This window comes from Halichoeres trimaculatus, unplaced genomic scaffold (assembly GCF_033239565.1).
Source record: "Halichoeres trimaculatus isolate MK-OKI-2021-1 unplaced genomic scaffold, fHalTri1.1 fHalTri1_scaffold_17, whole genome shotgun sequence".
Lineage (NCBI taxonomy): Eukaryota > Metazoa > Chordata > Actinopteri > Labriformes > Labridae > Halichoeres > Halichoeres trimaculatus.
Genome location: NW_027437195.1, coordinates 14,051,914 through 14,070,242, shown reverse-complemented (window position 1 = coordinate 14,070,242; position 18,329 = coordinate 14,051,914). Strand labels below are relative to the sequence as shown.

The 18,329-nt window shown below is 40.4% G+C and overlaps 2 protein-coding genes across 2 annotated transcripts; one reads left to right on the top strand and one right to left on the bottom strand.

The window, feature by feature from the left end:
• Positions 1–559: 559 nt before the first annotated feature.
• On the bottom strand, positions 560–7,661 carry tacc3 (transforming, acidic coiled-coil containing protein 3). The gene is made up of 17 exons (XM_074692848.1): positions 7,520–7,661; positions 6,192–6,357; positions 4,997–5,124; positions 4,859–4,905; positions 3,645–4,770; positions 3,494–3,536; positions 3,290–3,410; positions 3,113–3,171; positions 2,900–3,027; positions 2,654–2,738; positions 2,391–2,519; positions 1,619–1,686; positions 1,485–1,528; positions 1,249–1,409; positions 1,044–1,150; positions 840–960; positions 560–760 (listed from the first exon to the last, which is right to left on the bottom strand). Exons 2-17 carry the CDS (start codon positions 6,354–6,356, stop codon positions 695–697), a joined length of 2,598 nt encoding a protein of 865 aa, XP_074548949.1. The 5' UTR covers position 6,357; positions 7,520–7,661; the 3' UTR covers positions 560–694.
• Positions 7,662–8,353: 692 nt separating this feature from the next.
• On the top strand, positions 8,354–18,126 carry kif15 (kinesin family member 15). The gene is made up of 35 exons (XM_074691373.1): positions 8,354–8,510; positions 8,738–8,768; positions 9,102–9,288; positions 9,400–9,476; positions 9,585–9,622; positions 9,730–9,827; positions 9,922–10,101; positions 10,380–10,589; positions 10,682–10,807; positions 10,922–11,044; positions 11,148–11,295; positions 11,436–11,527; positions 11,629–11,838; positions 12,010–12,187; positions 12,273–12,396; positions 12,571–12,712; positions 12,852–13,019; positions 13,104–13,232; positions 13,355–13,460; positions 13,961–14,126; positions 14,209–14,359; positions 14,458–14,543; positions 14,653–14,731; positions 14,817–14,903; positions 14,986–15,090; positions 15,181–15,303; positions 15,399–15,545; positions 15,677–15,772; positions 16,365–16,529; positions 16,776–16,870; positions 16,954–17,020; positions 17,097–17,134; positions 17,212–17,344; positions 17,519–17,650; positions 17,752–18,126. The coding sequence occupies exons 1-35, from the start codon at positions 8,492–8,494 to the stop codon at positions 17,818–17,820; spliced, it is 4,125 nt and encodes a 1,374-aa protein (XP_074547474.1). The 5' UTR covers positions 8,354–8,491; the 3' UTR covers positions 17,821–18,126.
• The last annotated feature ends 203 nt before the right edge of the window (positions 18,127–18,329 follow it).

Sequence of the window (18,329 nt, the reverse complement as noted above, 5' to 3'; positions counted from 1 at the left end):
ATCTGTGCTGAAAGACTGCACAGACAGTGCACAGACACAAGAGCGGTCTCACACAGCCCCCTCTTTAGATGAGTGACGGCCTCTGCAAGACTACACCGAGTGACCAGCATCTTTCTCCCCATTTAAGTGAATCGACCCTCCCTGCCTCCCCCACCTCTGGTCTGCACTACCACCTCATTCAACTCCAATCTAGGTAGGATTTCCTTTCACCATTTAGGAAGTGCATTGTCCTGCTGTGGGATTGATGTGACAAGACCCTGTGATTGCTCAGGAAAGAAGGGGAGCATTGTGTCAGGTGAGCTCTTGTCTGGTTGAGTATCTGAAGATGGAGATGAGCTTCGGCTCCAGACTCATTAAAAAAGGTGCTTCAAAAAACAGACTCACAGGAAATTCCACCTAGAAAAACTCTTTTTCAGGCCTTTAACATGTTGCTTTTATATCTATACTTCCTTAAATCCAAATCACATCTACACCCAGATGATGTAAAACATTATGAACAGAAACACTGCCATCTAGTGGTCAATTATTGCGATTGAATGAAAAGCAAAAACTACTTATCGTTCACTCTAGACTTCTAAAGCATCTTTATTACTTACACTTTTTTAAGAACATTTAAAGGGACAAACAAACTGCACAAGAAAATGATTCGGACACTGAAGACAGAAGAAATATTTAACAGTATTTACAAATGAGCTCAACCCCTCTGGACTTTTCCAATCAGCTCGTCACAAAGCTTGGTGAGTTCTTCAGCCTCTTTCTCCTGCAAGAAGCAGAAAAGAAAGAGTGAGACAAACATGATGTTGATACATATATACTACTTTATATTACATTTCTCTCACCTTCTGATCCAGGCTCTTCTCCAGTGACTGTGTCTTCAGCTGCTCCCGGCGCAGCTGAGCTTGAAGTGCAGATATCTCAGCCTTATTTTTGGACCTCACCTCAGCAATTTCCTCATTTGCACTGAAACAATCAAGAAATGCCTGTCAGACACTCATAAAGTCTGCTGACGTCCATTAGGGACACAGTGGAGTCAGGTTTCTTACAGGGCAATTTTCTCCTCAGCATGAGCTTTCAGGGTCTGGTAGCGCTGCTCCTCTTTTTTGATCCTCGCCAGATAGTCCTGAGCACAAGCTTTCAGCGTCTGCTCATTCTGAAGGAAAGTAAACCGTTCACAGATCAGACTTACAAAACTTTTTAAAATAAAGAAATGAAAGACCTCAGTATGTGTCAGGATGCTGTGGTTCAAACCTTTTTGTATCCCTCAACCACATCCTTGTATTTCTCCAGCCTCTTGAAAAGGTCAGAGAAAGATCTCTCCATGGTGTTCAAGTCGCTGGACACCTGCTCCTTCTCCAGCAGGGCTTCATTAAGCTTTGCCTGGGACTCCTCCCTCTCTTTCTCCTGATCAGCTGAAAAGTACACAAAGTTATTTAAACAAGGCTACATAATGCTAGCATAACGGCACCCAATATCTATCAACTTACCCATCATTTTAGCGATGACGAGCTCAAACTCTGCTATTATTTTCCTGTGAGGAGAGTGAAAGAAAAGTCATCGAATGTCTAAATCAATCAAATCTGATGATAAAAAAGAAACAATTTTACAAAGCAGGGCCCACCTCATCTCCTGACCATCATCGTACAGCTTTTTGTACTTTGCACTCCACTGCTCCTCTTTGATCTGTGCCTGTTGAAGAAAATACTAACTTATCACTTTTAAAGTAATATGTTTAATTGCTTACAACCTCAAACTTTGTAACCACTACTCAAATTTATGTGACTAAAAGGAGTCTACTGTGTAGCCTGATCCGTCACAAACTCAAACAAAAACGTCTAAAAATTGTTAGGGAGACATCAGTGATGATCAGTCTTTCACCGACAGTTCAATGTGCCCCGTGTTACTGTCTCCAATCAGAACAGGTAATTCAGAATTACTCTGAACTAGACATGCACCAATCAATCGTCCCATCCTTACATATGAAACTGATCTTATAAACCTTCACAAAGGTCTGACAGCCAGCCTTTCTTGCTTTTTGCTCTGAGACCTAAAACTCAGGACACTTGATTGGTTGTTGAAGTGAAAACATAAAGATTTTACCGTTTCACAGGCATTGTCCATTGAATTTCAATAAAACAAGACTGGGACATTAAAGGTGTATGCTGTCAGTTATAAAAAAAATTAAAATATGTATCGGCCCAAATCAGTATCAACAGGTCGGGCTTTTTAAAGATCAGTAGAAAAATGTTATTGGGGCACTGCTACAGGGATTTTTTTGAGAACTAAACAAATATACTGAGTGGTGTTTTAGTCTGCACAGATGGCTGAACTGGCATGCACTTCAACAAAGTGACTGTTTTATTTTCTTAAATCACGAAACAGCTAAGACATACCTCTGCCTGGGCCCTGGCTGTGGCAGCATCCATGTCTTTCTGACTGTATTTCAGTACTTCAATGATGGCTTCCTCTGAATTTTCTGGCTGGGGGAAAAGAGGGACCAGACCCTGGAGGATTGGAGTTGCCTAGAAGAGAGTCCCAGGGTAGATTAAGCAAAGCCAAGACTTGGTATGTAATGAATGCGTGTTTATTCCAGTGGGCAGCAGCTTTCACTTGTTTTCACAAATATAAGGTCACCAGACAAGCAGCACTGACTTACTGTTGCTGCCACATCATCCAGCAGTTTAAAATCATCCTTCTGAGTTACACTTGTAGACTTTTCGGCCATCTGTGAAGTTTCAGGCCTGAATTGGGAGGAGGAGGAAACGGAAGAAAAGACTCATTAATGAAGTGTACAAAGTGGTTACATTTAGGTCCGTTTTTGTTTTCCAAAACAGAAGTAATTCAGCTCCAATGTGCACTGACAGAAAAAATTGGATGAAATGAAAACAGAAGTGCGTCATACCGTGAAACAGCAGCAGGGCGAGGGACGTGGGTCTGAGCAGCAGGACCTGCAGACTTACTTGGGCTCTCTCTCAAAAGGGGGTCGAATTTAAGGTACAGCGACTGCTTCCTCAATGCAGACTCCTTGAACTGCAAAGAAATTATTTTCAAACAACCATTGGCATGCATTGGCAATCAGGGAATGTTATCTAAAACACAAGAAGTTTGTACTTACACTGCTGGACCCAAACTGTTCAAGGTAATCAATTTGACCATCAAAATCATTGGCCATGACTGCAAATAAAGATGGTGGATTAATGCTTAAAATCTGAATTTTCTAAGTCTGCAACTCATCAAACGTACAGTTTCTTATTTAACCAGACAAATACAGACACAATCAAAGTTTTCTTACATAAAGATCCAGGAACAAACTCATCGTTGCATTCTGACTGAGCAGTCTGTGACTTCTGATCAGAGAGAACCTCCATAGGTTGTTCAGCTTCAAGTATGAACGTCTCGAAGCATTCAGAATTCTGTATAGTACCAAAAATGTATGTCAGCAAGATGAACAAGGAAAATGTAGTGGGGTTGGACAGAATTATGCTACTTCTCTTACCACTTCAGGTTTGGGCTCAGCAGCTGGGACGCTCTCTCCAGTGCTACAGAAGGCAAAAGTATACAAACTTTCAGTGAAATGAAAGATTTCTGGAAACAAGGTGTCCACTACAATTAAATTCTTAACAGACCAGGATGAAAAGTTCACAAACCACGCTTCTGACGAAGTCTCCTTGTGTACAGGCTTCTCTGTTTGTTCTGGAGGGGAAGTTTCTGTCAGCACCGGGCTGGGTTTCTTGCTGCTGATAGGAGAGTTTTTCATGCTTGCTTTTGTGCCAAATGGATTGAAGTTTGGGTCGTCAAACTTGTCAAAATCAAATGAGTAAGCCCCTTTGGGAACTGATACGTCAGCATCATCAGCAGCACTGGGCTTCACTGGAGTTTCTTTTGGTAATTTTGCATCACATGCTGAATTTCCCTCTTTGGGTTTTAGACCTGGTGGCCTTTTGCCAAATTTCTTGAGTGGAGGCTTCTTTTTGACCTCACCGCCGTCATCGAAATTGAACTCAAGCTTGACTGGTCCCTCTTTGACAGGGTCGTCAGCTGGTGGGGAAGTGGACTCATCAGCTGTTGGTTTGCTGGTATTGGTTGAGATCGGGGCGACTGCAGCTATGGGCTTCACCTCAGGCTGAACAGGCATCTCTGCAGTCACTTCAGGTTTGGTGACATTTTTGATTTGACTTTCTTTTGGCAGAGCCTCTTCAACGGGTAGGTGACTTTCTGGAGCTTTTCCCCTGATAACAGGAGAATTCTGAATTTTGGAGCCTCCAGTTTGGAAAGGATTGACTGCATCAAGGTTGTCAAAATCCAAGTTGTAAGAACCTTTTGCTGGTAGTGGAGCATCTTCAATCAGACTTTCTGACCCTTTGTCTTGATTAAAACTTAAGGATGATTCAGCAGGTTGTTTTTCATCAGGGGTAGCAGTGCATGGACTTTGTTCTTCAACTGCTGGGACCCTAGCCACAGTGACAACACTGCTGTCTGTGGAGCTGATATTGGCAGAGATGTCAACCAGGGAGTTTTCCACTGATGGCGTGAAAGGAAGTGTCTCATCCAGTGGGGATTCTGTTTTGATGAGCTCCTCCAAAATATTCTCTGATTTTGGTTGTTGCGGCTCTGTTTGAGGTGTGGGTGGATTTTTGACAGCAGGTACTGCAGGAGAGAGGACCATCTTATTGGATCCTTGAAATGGATTGATGGCATCCAGGTTGTCAAAGTCCAGGTGATAGCCTCCTTTGCTTTGTATGGGCATTTCATCATCAGGATAAGATGACACATCTGGGGAAATTTTCATGAGATTATCAGCAAGTTTGATGTTGTTGAGGGAAACTGTGGAGTAATGAGTTTGGAACATGGAATAAATCACCTTGTTTGGGCTCATCAGGCTGCACAGCAGCATCTTGTGGCGAAAGGCTGTAACCACAGAAACAACTTCATTATTCAAACAGATCAGTCATGATGTGGCTGGGGACACTTATGATATGAAAAATGTTTTTTTTTTTACCTTTTCATGTCCAAGTTTAAAGACTCCAATGCTTTGGTGCACTCATCCACACTTGTCATCTTGACAGACTTGGTAGGGGATACAATCCTTTTAGTCACAGGGTCTCTTCTTGGGGTCTGGAAACAAACCTGCAGATACAGTTTAAGCAGTGAGATAAACAGTTGATGACACATAATTCAGCAAAATAAAAATGGTTGACTTGGATACAGTCCCTCGCACACATCTGTTTACAGAAAAAAAAAAAAAAAAGAGTGTAATCCTGGTTTAATTCTCAAAGTTGACTGACAAACATGTTGTCATCTATCCTTTTATGGCTTAATCAACCATCACAGGTATATTTGGAAAGAGATTATGAATTTTAGGAGGAAATAAACAACTTGTAGTTAGAAAAGCAGATTTACAGGAACACTATAATTATTGACTTTTATAACTTTAGGTTCTACATTATCCCTGTAGAAAGATTTGGCTTAATGTCCCGAGTTTAAATAAAGAGAATGAAAAGAAGATCAGAACAGTCACATATGATCAGTGCATATAAATACATAAAGTGCTTAACAAAGTGATTAGACCACCATCCAGTGTATGCTGTCTGTAACTGCTGACCTTAGTTATCACTATACTGCTGATTCTGCAGATTACCATTTTTACATTTTTTAAATGTACTCATACTAACTGTCATTTTTGTTATAGCTGATTTTTCATGTGAAGTGTTCAACAAAGAAACCTAGACAGAAGAATAGTGGTTGGATGTTATTCTTCAGTTGTTTTCTGACTTCTCAAGGAATTTCAGTTTTCTGGCACAAATTTGGGAATAACAACGTGAATTCAGTTTCAGATTCCTCCCTCCTGCATGCAGAACTCCACAACAAGAAAGAGTCTGAATTAAAGCACTCAACAATACCCAGTGGTTTTCTTGTTTTTAGCACAGCAGATCTAATAAATTTGTTAAGCACTGTATATTAGTCACAACTCGTTATTTTTAGCCGAGTTTGTAGATGAGGAAACAGCCCCACACAATGTTTGTCAAAATATGTTTTAAAGGCAGCATTTCGGTACCAGACCTATGGTACCAAAATTCTAGTGCAAGTACCAAATCATGGCCTATAAATATAAATTTGCATGTTGAGCAGTGAGTGGGAGCTGACTTGAATTCTTTGATAGACACAAAGTCAATCAAAGTGAGGTGCCTCTGTACCTTGGTCCCCTTGGGCACCGTCTTGCATGGCAGGTTTTCAGTCTGACGCAGGATTGAAGGCCTCCCAGTTGGCTGATCCAGGGCAAAAATATCATTTACTGAACTGTTATGCTTTCCTCCAGGACAGACCACACGATTCTCATCATTCACATCAACAGAACTCATCCTGTGGAGAGACAAACTGTAAGTTATGGTGGTCCTGACCGCAGGCGTCATCGTGAAAGCTGCACCCCACTGATAAGACACATGCTGTAAGGTTATGTGGTCCACTGATGTGTAAAAATGAACCACACATACAGATTGGACATTAACTTGACAACAGAATGAAACAGAAAACCAAAGCTGACAATTTACTTGCATTGCTTGCATAGATGTTTTTTTAAACTGATGATTACACCAAAAGTTACAATACTTTCAGATAAATGTTGATTCACATCACTGAGCATGGTGAGCTGTAACTAATAAGAGATGGTTGTATAGAATTCAAGTTTATAGTTTGTCTGCCAAAAAAAGCTTGATTTTGTTTATTTTTTGGAAATTATTTGGCATATTCAACAAAAAATGGAGTCCACACTGAGTACAGTTTCTAAATGAATTATTCTATAATGGAAAATAATTTCTGTTAGCATCGAATGAGACTTTAGACTTTTTTATTGCAAAAAACATGATACTAGACGAGGATTTACGGCCAACAGGGGGTAATTATAATAGTAACAGAAAATAAGACGAACAAGTTAGTTGTATTCTAGTTTATAAAGAGCAGCTGAGACAAACGTTTAATACGTATGTTAAGTTTTATTATGATATAACTGTATTATGGCGTATTTGAATCCGCTGGGAACAGTTTTCATCCACATGACCTGGGTTCACATCCTCAGAGAAGTATAATGACATCTTTGTCTCATACGTGTCTTGTGACTTCGTTCGTCAGTTCAAGTTAGGTCTATGATACCTGTGTTTTTTTATGACACAGCATGTAAAATTATTATGAAGTAAATATGTGGTTTCTCGACTACACAAGCAGTTAAGGATGAGCACAGAACAGCAAGGCAGCTATCGTGAAAGTCGCAACAAGGTTCGACCTTTAAAGTAGTCCAACCTTAACAAAACCAACGATGCAGTTGAAAAAGATAGTGGCTCCGTTAACTTAACTGATATAGCTGTTTTAACGTATGAAATCAAGCTATTTCATAACGACCCAACTTAAGGCCTTGTAAAAGTTATCGTTAGGGGTAAGGAATCATTCATTGAATTCAGTTTTATAAACTGAAACCCGAATGTCCATAATAATGTAAGCAGTATATTTCCGTTACTTGTCTACCACCTACCTTAAAAACACAGACAAGCTGGCCGAAAATGTAGAAAAATCCGTCAGAAGCTCTAAGTGCAAACTAATGAAGCCAGAATAGTGTGCTTTTTGAAATTACCTCGCCTTCACTGGGGAACAACCGTTTGGATTTTAAAAGTCATGAATTTAACCAATGAAATCGCCAGAAACATTCAAAGGAAAACCACTTCCTGGATCAGTGCCCAATCGCCTTAAAAAGCGGATGTGATGCAGTTGGGTCCAATCAGACGCCTCCAAGATGGAAAAGTGTCAACATTTGTCAACAACAGCACAGAATAAAACGACTGGAACGACCACCATTTGCCCGAATTGTGAAATTCATGTCAGTTTTGTATAACGGGTTGAGATGCGTGATGTTCTTTTGGATTTATAGGCAAACTGGCATGATATCAGTAAACAAATAAAAGTTAGCTTCATGGTAAATTAATGAGAATGGTACTAGTTTGAAGAGGGTGAATAAACATTGACAGGATTAGGAAAGAATAAAAAAATGATGGACAGATTCTTCTCTGAGAGAAATTTATATATTTTTCCAAAATCATACGCAATGGTTACATGCTGTTACTCTGTTTCAGAAGGTAGCGTCATTTGTCTATCACATTGGGTGGCATCCTGGCATTAATCGGCAACGAAGAAGATAGAGTCGGCGCAGTATGAGAAGTGGAGGGGATAAAACTTGTCATTAATGCTCTTCCAAAAGCCAGTATTTTGATTCTTGACTATGTGACGTGTCTATGGATGTTACGCACTCTTGGACAGCAGGTGGCGGCATACGCATAAAACTTGCCAGGAACTTGCCACTACATGCAAAAAACGACGAAGAAGAAAATCGACGAAGAAGAAGCCTGCCCGCCAATTTTGAGGGATGTAAACACTGTCGAGTGAGTTCGTCGAACTGTGCTATGTGGAAGGTTATCATTGCCATACGACGGGAAACATTTTGTTGACAACAATGAACTCCAGTGGAAAAGGTAGAGGAGTAAACACGATTTTCTTTGGCTTGCAAATTCCAGAAACTGTCAAACTTGATGACTTTTATTCAGTTGTTTTGAACGTTACCATGAGCAGTTTACCCGAAAGGCCAGCTCTCACGATCGAGGAAGTTCACCAAAATGCTGTGTCCGTGTAATTTTAGCATGTTGTGTTATCTGACCTCAGTAACGTAAACACTGTAACAATCTTACACTTTCGTTCACAGGATCTGGTGACTCGACACAACATGTTGCCAGGTAAGATAGCCTTTTGCCGACCTTTGATGTGAAGCAACCCACATTGTTCCTCTACCACTTTTAACACCATACAGCATAGCTTATACTAACATTACAGATCCAACCTACTCCACTTTTTCACGCTCAGAGGTCAGGGTTTCTATCGCTTGATGAAAAAGATCTGTCTGCATGTCTACCCTATTGACACAGAAGCATGTGCAATCACTTTAAGAAGATTTTTTTAATCTCCTCTACAGCCAGCGGGGACAACAGACACTTGACTATCTCTTTTTTACTCCAATAGCAAATATGCTTTTCAAATAACAGTTAATGTTTTTATTTATGCCCTTACAGCAGTGACAGCGATTCCATCAAAGTTTTCGTACGGGTGCGACCTCTGACCCAGGGCACTGGGCTGACTACAGATGGAGACCAGAGTCTGTGCCTCACCGTCACTTCGCCCAACACCATCCGCCTGCTCTCCAAACCAGAACCACGGACGTTCACCTATGACCATGTTGCTGATATGAATACATCTCAGGTTTCAGATTAATTGCTTTCAAACCATAGCAATGTGATCATAGGGACTGCAGAGTAAAAGTGTTGAATGATAAGCAACAGCTTTGTTTTTTTCCATCATTTTTTTTCTCAGGACTCTGTGTTCTCGAGTGTGGCTAAAAACATTGTTGAGTCATGCATGAATGGATACAACGGAACAATATTTGCCTAGTAAGTAGGATATACGTTATCAAAATGACATATATTCATTGACGTTTGTAATCTGTCTTGTGAAGCATCATTTTATTTTCTCATTGGATTAATATCTTGCTTTTTCAGTGGACAGACAGGCTCAGGCAAAACATTCACCATGCTGGGTGAGACTTAAGTATTTTTATTGCATTTTGTACCATGGATAACAGATACATCATCTGATTATTTTCAAACAGGATTTTTCTAACTCCCCTTGGCTCTTTTTTTCTAGGACCATCAGAGTTGGATAACTTCACAGATGAATTAAGAGGTGTTATTCCTCGAAGTTTTGAATACCTGTTTTTTCTCATCAACAGAGAAGTGGAAAGGGTGAGCACTGACATCCAACAGAATGAAATACTTGTGAACTACTCAACTATATCTGGTTTCATGATAAATCTGATGTTTCTCTTTATCCTTCAAGTCTGCCCAGTCAAAGAGTTTCCTTTGCAAGTGCTCATTTATTGAGATATACAATGAGCAAATTTACGACCTTCTGGACACAGCTTCAGCCAGCCTTTTCCTTAGAGAGAACATCAAGAAAGGGGTGTTTGTTGAAGGAGCTGTGGAGAAGTTTGTCAACTCAGCAGCTGAAGCCTACCAGGTATGAGTATATTGTTTTTTTATGACTCATAAAAGGTTATACCTTTTTTCTTATTGCAATACAAGGTAGCACTCATGTTTGAGTTCCTATAGGGCTGTAAACTTCATGCCCTGTACTCATTGCTGTTATAATGGGAAAAAAAGAACTACAGTATTTTTTCTAATCTGAAAGGATTCCTCAATTAACAATGGCATCAGAAGCGTAATTAATTAAATGGAGTTAGTTCTGATAAATATTCTGATAGGGCTGTACTGAAAGAATGTTTTGGGACCCTCTAGGTGCTGTCTATGGGTTGGCGTAATCGACGAGTAGCCTCCACATCCATGAACAGAGAGTCATCCAGATCTCATGCTGTGTTCACCATGACTCTGGAGTCCAAAGAGTCCGTCAATGAAGTGGTGAACATTCGAATGTCTCAGCTGAACTTGGTAGATCTGGCAGGGTCTGAAAGACAGAAAGACACTCACACAGAAGGCTCCAGACTCAAGGTGAAGTCTCAGACAAAATATGAGCCGCATATTGATGTTAGTTTACGAAATGTTTCTTACAGCTGATGTTTATAATATTTTTTTGTGTGCAGGAAGCCAGCAGTATCAACCGCTCCCTCATGTGCCTGGGTCAGGTGATCATGGCACTGGTTGACGTGTCAAACGGGAAGAACCGTCACATCTGCTACAGGGATTCAAAACTCACCTTCTTGCTAAGGGTGACTGTTACTTTATAATAATATACAGACTCCATATTATTCTAACCCTCAAAAGTTATTCTTAAAAGTATTATGCACTCTACCAACTTTTTTTTTCATGCATCCTTACATCAGGACTCTCTGGGAGGAAATGCCAAGACTTACATCATAGCCAATGTTCACCCCGGTTCAAAGTGTTTTGGAGAAACACTGTCCACGCTACAGTTTGCCCAGAGAGCAAAGCTGATTAAGAACAAGGTGCCTGCCATTAACAGCTTTATTTCATAAGACGGGCCAAATTCTTAGGGTTTAAGATTTTTGTACTGCATCTCATCCTTGTGCATTTGCTTTGTCATGACAGGCCATTATCAACGAAGACACACAGGGGAATGTGAGGCAGCTACAAGCTGAGGTGAAGAAGCTAAAGGAGCAGCTAGCACAGGTGCTGGCATGTCAGGGAGCTGACTACGGGAGAGACGTAGCTCCCGGTGGACCTGAACTCCCTAGGGGTAACATTTTGACACAAGAGTATTAAATAAAGCAATGGATTTAAACTGTGAATCAGGACCCTGTTTCACATATGATGCCTGATTTTGAAAAGAAAAGTTTGTGGTACGTAGTAAAAGAGTAACTAATTTTGTCCCAACAGTTCCCACCACAGGAAACCAGCAGGATGGATTTTATAAAGCAAAGTTTCTTGCTGCCATTGGTCTGTGGAGGAAACGAGAACAGGAGAAAAGAGTATGTTTTGTTTTTAAATCTTGCAACCTCTGGAATTCATACTGTCATGAGGACATTGTCTCAGAACAGGGGAGCTCACGGTGTGCTTTGATTTCACCCAGACGCTAAATGAGAAGGTTGCTCGGCTTGAGGAGGCGTGGACCCAGAAAGACAAGTTTATCCATTCGAGCAGGATGATAGTCAGGTTTCGAGAGGACCACATCTCTCGCCTTGAGAAAAGACTGAAGGCAGAGCATGGATCACTAACAGACAGTGACTCCCAGGCGGTGATTGACCAGATGAAAGAAGAGATCAAGATTTTGAAGGATCAGGTACAAATACAGCTGAAACACTTTTCTTGTGAATGTTATTAATATACGTACGCGAATAGTGTCACCATTAGTCATTAAATATTATCTTTAACACTTGCCATTAACTTCCACATGAGTAGCACATTGGCGTGTAACATTGTTCACCTTATAAAATACATTACGTACTTTTAGGTTGAACATCACCCAAAGATGACCCGATACGCAGCAGAGAACTTCACCCTCAGAGAGGAGAACCGTCAGCTCCGCTCTCTTGAGTCAGTGGTGAGAGCTGAAGAGGCTGTCGGTCAGATCGCAGCTGAAATGGAAGAGACCTTTCAGAGGGCTATGGAGACGGAGAAACGCACAGACAGTGAGATGAAAAACAGAATTACCAGAGAAAAATCTTTATGAAACATACAACATGTAAAAACTTCAATGAATGTTTCTCCACACAGCTTCAGCTGCCTCTTCAAAAGAGTTTGTCGCTGCAAATGAGAAGCTGAAGGCTCAGCTCCTGCAGAAACAATCCGACCTCACCTCTGCTCTTCAGGCCTTTGAGGAGTACAAAGAAGTTACTAAGTAAGGATTGCTTAATGTGAAAAAAGCCTTCAGAGGCTAAATTCAAAATAAGCATTTTTCTAAACAGTTGATAAAAAACTCTGAAGTAGCTCGATTTAGTCAGCCCTGCCCCATAGACCTCCAGACTGAGTGTTTCAGTGCTTGTGGTTTATTTTACTGATGTTTTGTTTTTAGGAAACAGTTGTCTCAGCTGGACTCTGAGAAGAGATATCTTGAGAAATCCAATAGGCATTTGGAAAACATTTTGGAAGCCACACACGCTTACAAAAAGCAGGAGCTCTCTGAGCTGAACAGACTTCATGTTGAAACTATAAAGGTGGGTGGAGGTTCAAGGTTTGGGTTGAGATCATTGTGAAGCAAACACCACTTCAATAGCATCACCTCATTCAGAACACATTTCGTGCCTTGCAGATTATTTTAACGTGCATTCTGTTCTTCAAATATCCTTTAACCAGATTCTCACCACACCCACCAAAGCGTACAACTTGAGATCCCGTTTTGTACCTCTCTCGAGCCCAGAACACCTCAACGAGACTTTTGATGTTGGGAATGACATTTGGGCTGAGCAGCCGCCTTCAGACATGTCAGAGATGGCTCTGACCGAAGAACTGCGGCAAGTGCAGGTACAGGGAATTATCCTTAATAAATGTGCGGAACAAACACAGAAAGTCCTTAACTCTGTCTTACTTTCTTAAATGCATAATCAGGAACAAACTAGTCGTGTGCAGTCACAGCTGAATGAGGAGGAGCTGAAGAACAACAAGCTGCTGCAGCAAATTGCAAAACTTGAGGAGCAGATTGCTGTGATGTCACAGGAGTCCAAAGAGAAAGATGAGGTAGATAGTCCACAAATTTCTCATTCACAGCTTTGTTTTTATCATTGTAATGGTCTATTAATAACTGTGGTTACTCTGACATCATTTTCCATTTTCTCAATCCTCCATGAAAACTAATGTAGCTACTTGCTAATGAACGAGGGAAGAGCAGCAGAGATCAGCTCAACCTGCAAGAAACTCTCCGTGAGCTGCAGAAGAACCTTGAGTCCGAACAGCAGGCTGCAGATGGTAGGCGTCTAATGGTTGACGTAAACACTGAGAGGGAATTTAGAAAAAGAACTGTAGTAAATGTGTTTCAAATCAGATGTTTTTTCCTTAGATGTCCATGTCTTGAGAAAGGCTGAATACAAAGTTTAGTCGCCAGCACTGTCTTTATTTTCCTCAACCTTTTGATTTTTCACATTTGTAGAAAAAGTAAAACCCTGGCAACAGCTCCCTTACTTCCCCTTTTGCATACTAAGTAATTTCTGAAAAAGTCATGTGAAGTATGTTTTTGACAGACCAAAATCATTTCATCAAATTTTTTCACATGCCTCCACTTGTTTTAAAAAATGGGAGCGCATAGATTATATCAGGCAAACAAAATCTTTTCCCACCTTTCCATGACTGAAACAGGGAGAAGACAGGTGATATCAATTCAGAAATAAATCATTACTTCCTTTTCCTTGTTTGTTTCTGTAATTGTTTGCATAAACGAAAGTGCTTCATCTTTTCCCTCTATAATCTAGTTCTGAGGAGTGAGATCCGTGATCTACGTGTGGTACTGGAGTCCTCTGATAAGGAGCTGGCCCTCGTGAAGAATGAGCTCAGAGACGGTCAGAGTGAGCAGCAGAGAGAGATGAGCCAGCTCTCCAGCAGTCTGATCAGCACACAGCTCCAACTTGACAAAGTCCAGTAAGCATGAGCCTTCAACATCTGCATGGTTACTCTTAATCTGATTAGTACGTATCCACGACTTCCCTTCTGTTATTTTCAGGCTGGATTGGGAGCAGCTTCTGGAGCAGCATCGCACACTGCAGGATTCATTTGACCAGCTGCAGGCTGAGGCAAAATTTGATGCTGATCAGGCGGGACAGCAGCTGCAGGACAGGCAGCAGGAGATCCACAAACTGAACGCACAGCTCACAGTGAGTGGAACCATTAACTCAGCTATCACGATTAGTTTTCCTGAGATGTCAATGCGAAGATTTCTCAAGTGGTCATATTTTTATACTGCTTTTTGTAGGAGTTGAGTAATACTCTGCAGAACGAGCAGGCACACACAGGTTCTCTGATTTCCCAATTAAGAGAAAACAAAGAAAGCACATCAAAGTGAGTATTTTATTTTAGGTTTATGTGTTTACAGCTTGGTTTTTAGGTTCTTTAACTCTTTAATGGTTTTCAACTTTTTGATCATGAGTGCTTTTGTTTTTTCCTTCAGAGAACTCATTGACTCCATGGAGCAAAATACACAGCTGAGAAAACATGTGTCAGACCTGACAGCACAAAATCAACAACAGGTCAGTCCTAAAAACCAAAAGAATCAAATTAAAACATCTTATACTCAGTCCCTTAATCTATTTTTTCTGTTTTTTTTTCTTTAAGGCATCAAGACTTATGGATTTTGAACAAAATCTGACCTCTGCAAATGAAATGATAAAAAGCTTGGAGCAGGAGATCAAACAGGGAAAAGTAAGCCTCCTTTCTGATTCCTTCATATGTTGTTCAAGTGAGTCTGTTCCCCTTTTAAACCTAAACTGTGCATCTTCAACAGGATGTTGTTTTAGATCTGATGAACCAAACCAGAGACCTCCGCTGTGAGCAGAGCCAGAAGGATCAGTGCATTACACAACTGTCTGAAGACATGAAAGACGTCACGGTACTTCACACCCTCTCTTATTTCATCCTGTTCTCATCATGAATATACTTCAACAGTGAGAGTTAATTGTTCACCTCATTGCTCTCCCAGGCTAAGTACAATGTGGCCTGCCTTGAAAGAGATGAAATGAGGGAACAGAACTCCAAGATGCAGGCGGAAATTTGCAACCTTAAAGAATCTTTAGACAGGAGTCGAGTGTCAAACAAAATAGAGGTAAGTTTGGCACATGTAACACCCAGTTTGATACATTTTGTCATGTTACGAGTGACTGATGCTTTTGCACAATGTGTGTGTGTGTGTATCCTCAGGTGGAGGTGCTGCAGGAGGAGGTGGTTTATGCCACTGAGGAGGTTGAGAGACTCACTAAAGTCTTAGATGAGCAGAACAGCCTCCTTCAAGCATCTCAAGAGCAAATGGCTCAGAAAGACGTCCAGATTAAGAATCTCCAGCAGAAGGTGAAGTTCTCTGAATAAGCTCTGTGTAAAAATAATAATAAGTGTGGTAAATAACCAGCAACAGTAAACCAAAAGAAATGTCAAACTAGTCTAATTATGTTTACTTATCAACAAATGTCTTTCTTCACCAGGTGCAGCAACAGCAAGAAGCTGTGGAAAAGACGATCAGAAACGGAAGTTTGAAATCCCCCGTCCCACTGACAGTCACACCAAAATCTCTGTCACGGGTAAGACTTGTTTGCGCTTAATATGTGGCCTTGTTTGTGTGAGTGTGTGTATATATCGGGGATGGACAAATTATCGACTTCTCTTAGCATTTTGAGGCGCATCAGCATCAGCCTTTTTTTAATCCAACAGCCAATAAGTAACTGTTTAAAAAGAGGAGAGGAGAAAAGGTTTTTACCAAGTGGAGAAGTTTGGGAGAGCAGATATATGTTTTGAAGGCAAGTTTAAGCAGCTGAATTTCCCAAAATTATAATAATAAACGTCCAAGTCCCATTTTTATGAGTTTTCATTTAACTTTTTAAAACACGCTGCTGAGCCTGGGTGCTGTTAAATTAACATATGCTCAAAGGCATTTAAACAAAGCAGAGAGTTGGAGTTTGCATTATTCAAATTTTTGATGCCAGTATTTTCACTTTTACTACAAATGAATATTGACTCCAAATATGAGTAATTTGCCTCCATGACTACTAATAATTGGTAATGATGCTGCTGAAAACACCATATCAGCCTTTCTCTAGTGTGTGTCTGTTTGTGTGTGAGAGAGAAGTATATATAGTATAGCCAGAAGTTCAACATATTGTCTCTATTTTTAAGACCCCCTGCACTCCAATGAGCTTCAACAGAGACCTGACTCAGGTGCTGGAGAGCCAGGAGAGGGAGCTGGAGAATCGTCGCTCCTCTATGATGACCATGGAGGTTCTTTTAACAGAGCTGAACGCTGAGAGGACGGCAAAGAACGAAGAGATCCAAAGACTCAAGGTTCACAGTGCATGTTACAATTATCTATAGCTGTTCATCAAGAACATTTACTCTTAGTATGATGTTCTTCTAGTTTACACTTTTTATCATAACTCTATAACACTGAAACTAATGCACAACATGGATGCACTCTTCTCATGTTCTTTTCTCTGCAGTTTTGAATTTTACCAGATGTGTGAATGTAAGAAGGCTCCCAACCTGAATTTAATCTTTCCAACAATGACAAAGTGTTTTCTGTGTTCTCAGACTCAGCTGGCTGATAAAGAGATGGTCCAACTGGAGATCCAAGCTTTACTCGACCAGTTTTACATCCAGCAGAGCCAGAATGGGAAAAATAATAGGTTGAGTTTATTCCTCCAATTCTTCACATCTTTCTTGGATATGTGTAAATAAAAAAGTGAATGATGCTATTTTATTTTTTCAGTGATGAGTTCACTGAAGCCATCAAGCAGGCCATGCGTAAAGAGCTGCAGGAAGAGCGTGCGGAGAAGGTCGGTAATTGTTTGTCAGCTTTTTCTCTTTGTTGAATTGTCAAATAAACATTTGTTCCTTTCATTTTATTCACAGAGCAAAACAGAGCAGAGGCTGGCTGAAACTCTGAAGAAGTAAGCACTCATTCTGCGAAAGTTATTATTCTGAATCTCCATCAAAGCTTGACATGTGACGAGCTCTGTCTGATTAGACTGCAGGCGCAGGAGTCCTTGTTGGCCCAGTCTCAGACCTGCGTTCAGGAGCTGACTGCTGAGCTGAGGGACCGATGTCTTGAGCTGAGAGAGCTGCACCACAGGGCACTGGATGAGGAAAAGCTACTCCAGGTCAGAGCCAGAGTAGTTTCGAAGTACAGGGCACCTGCAGTTCTCCACACCAGATGAGCTTTATTAATAGACTGCATTAATTGTTAAACTTAAATAACTTATCCATCAACATTTTTTTTTATTGAACTCAAACTTTATTTGAGCTGTGGCTCTGATATATTTTGTGTTTATCAGGAGAATGAGGTTCTCCGCAAGCAGAATGTTCAACTGTCAGAGGAAAACGGAAAACTTGTGGGACATAAGAACCACAAACAGAGGATCGAATATCTGGTGAAGCTGAAAAAAGAAAACACCAAACTACAAGAGGTAAGTCACTTTTCTGCATTAATAAAATGGCATTTCTCTTTGCTCACAAAAAATTGATGAAAAATGACATGAATCAACTCTGCATTTCTTTTGTCTTTAAGGAAAATGAAAAGCTCAGAACGGAGATTGGCTTAATGAGAGACAGCACAGGATGCTCAGAGCTGACATAAAATCCTGGTTTTAAATGTTGAGGGGGAGAAAACATCTCCAACTATTTTTACATTCAGGAAATTCATGACAAGTGTTTTATTACAACCCCCAACAAATTATTTTCTGATGAAATACTGTACTGAACTCTGTGATTCAGCAGTATTTAGAGCCCAGCTGTGATTGTCACCAGTTAAGTCCACTTGTCCATAATCATTCTGTAAGTGTTTCAATGTGCTGTGAAAACAACAAAACTGTTTATAGCCTCATCTCGAGCTTTAGATGAATCCATTGTAGATGGTTTGTTTTTCCTTGTCATATTCAGGTATGATGGCCAGTGTCATTTTTAGCATAATGATTTTTTTAATACTGTAAAAATTAAAAAAATGATTTTTTTTCAATCCTCAGTTAGTTTTGTCTTTTTTGCTGATTCTGTGTGGAATTCCTGAACAATTTAATTAATGTAAACTTTGAGCATTTACATCTGTGGGAGGTTTTCATTGATCCAGATCCTTTAATATCTAATGACGTC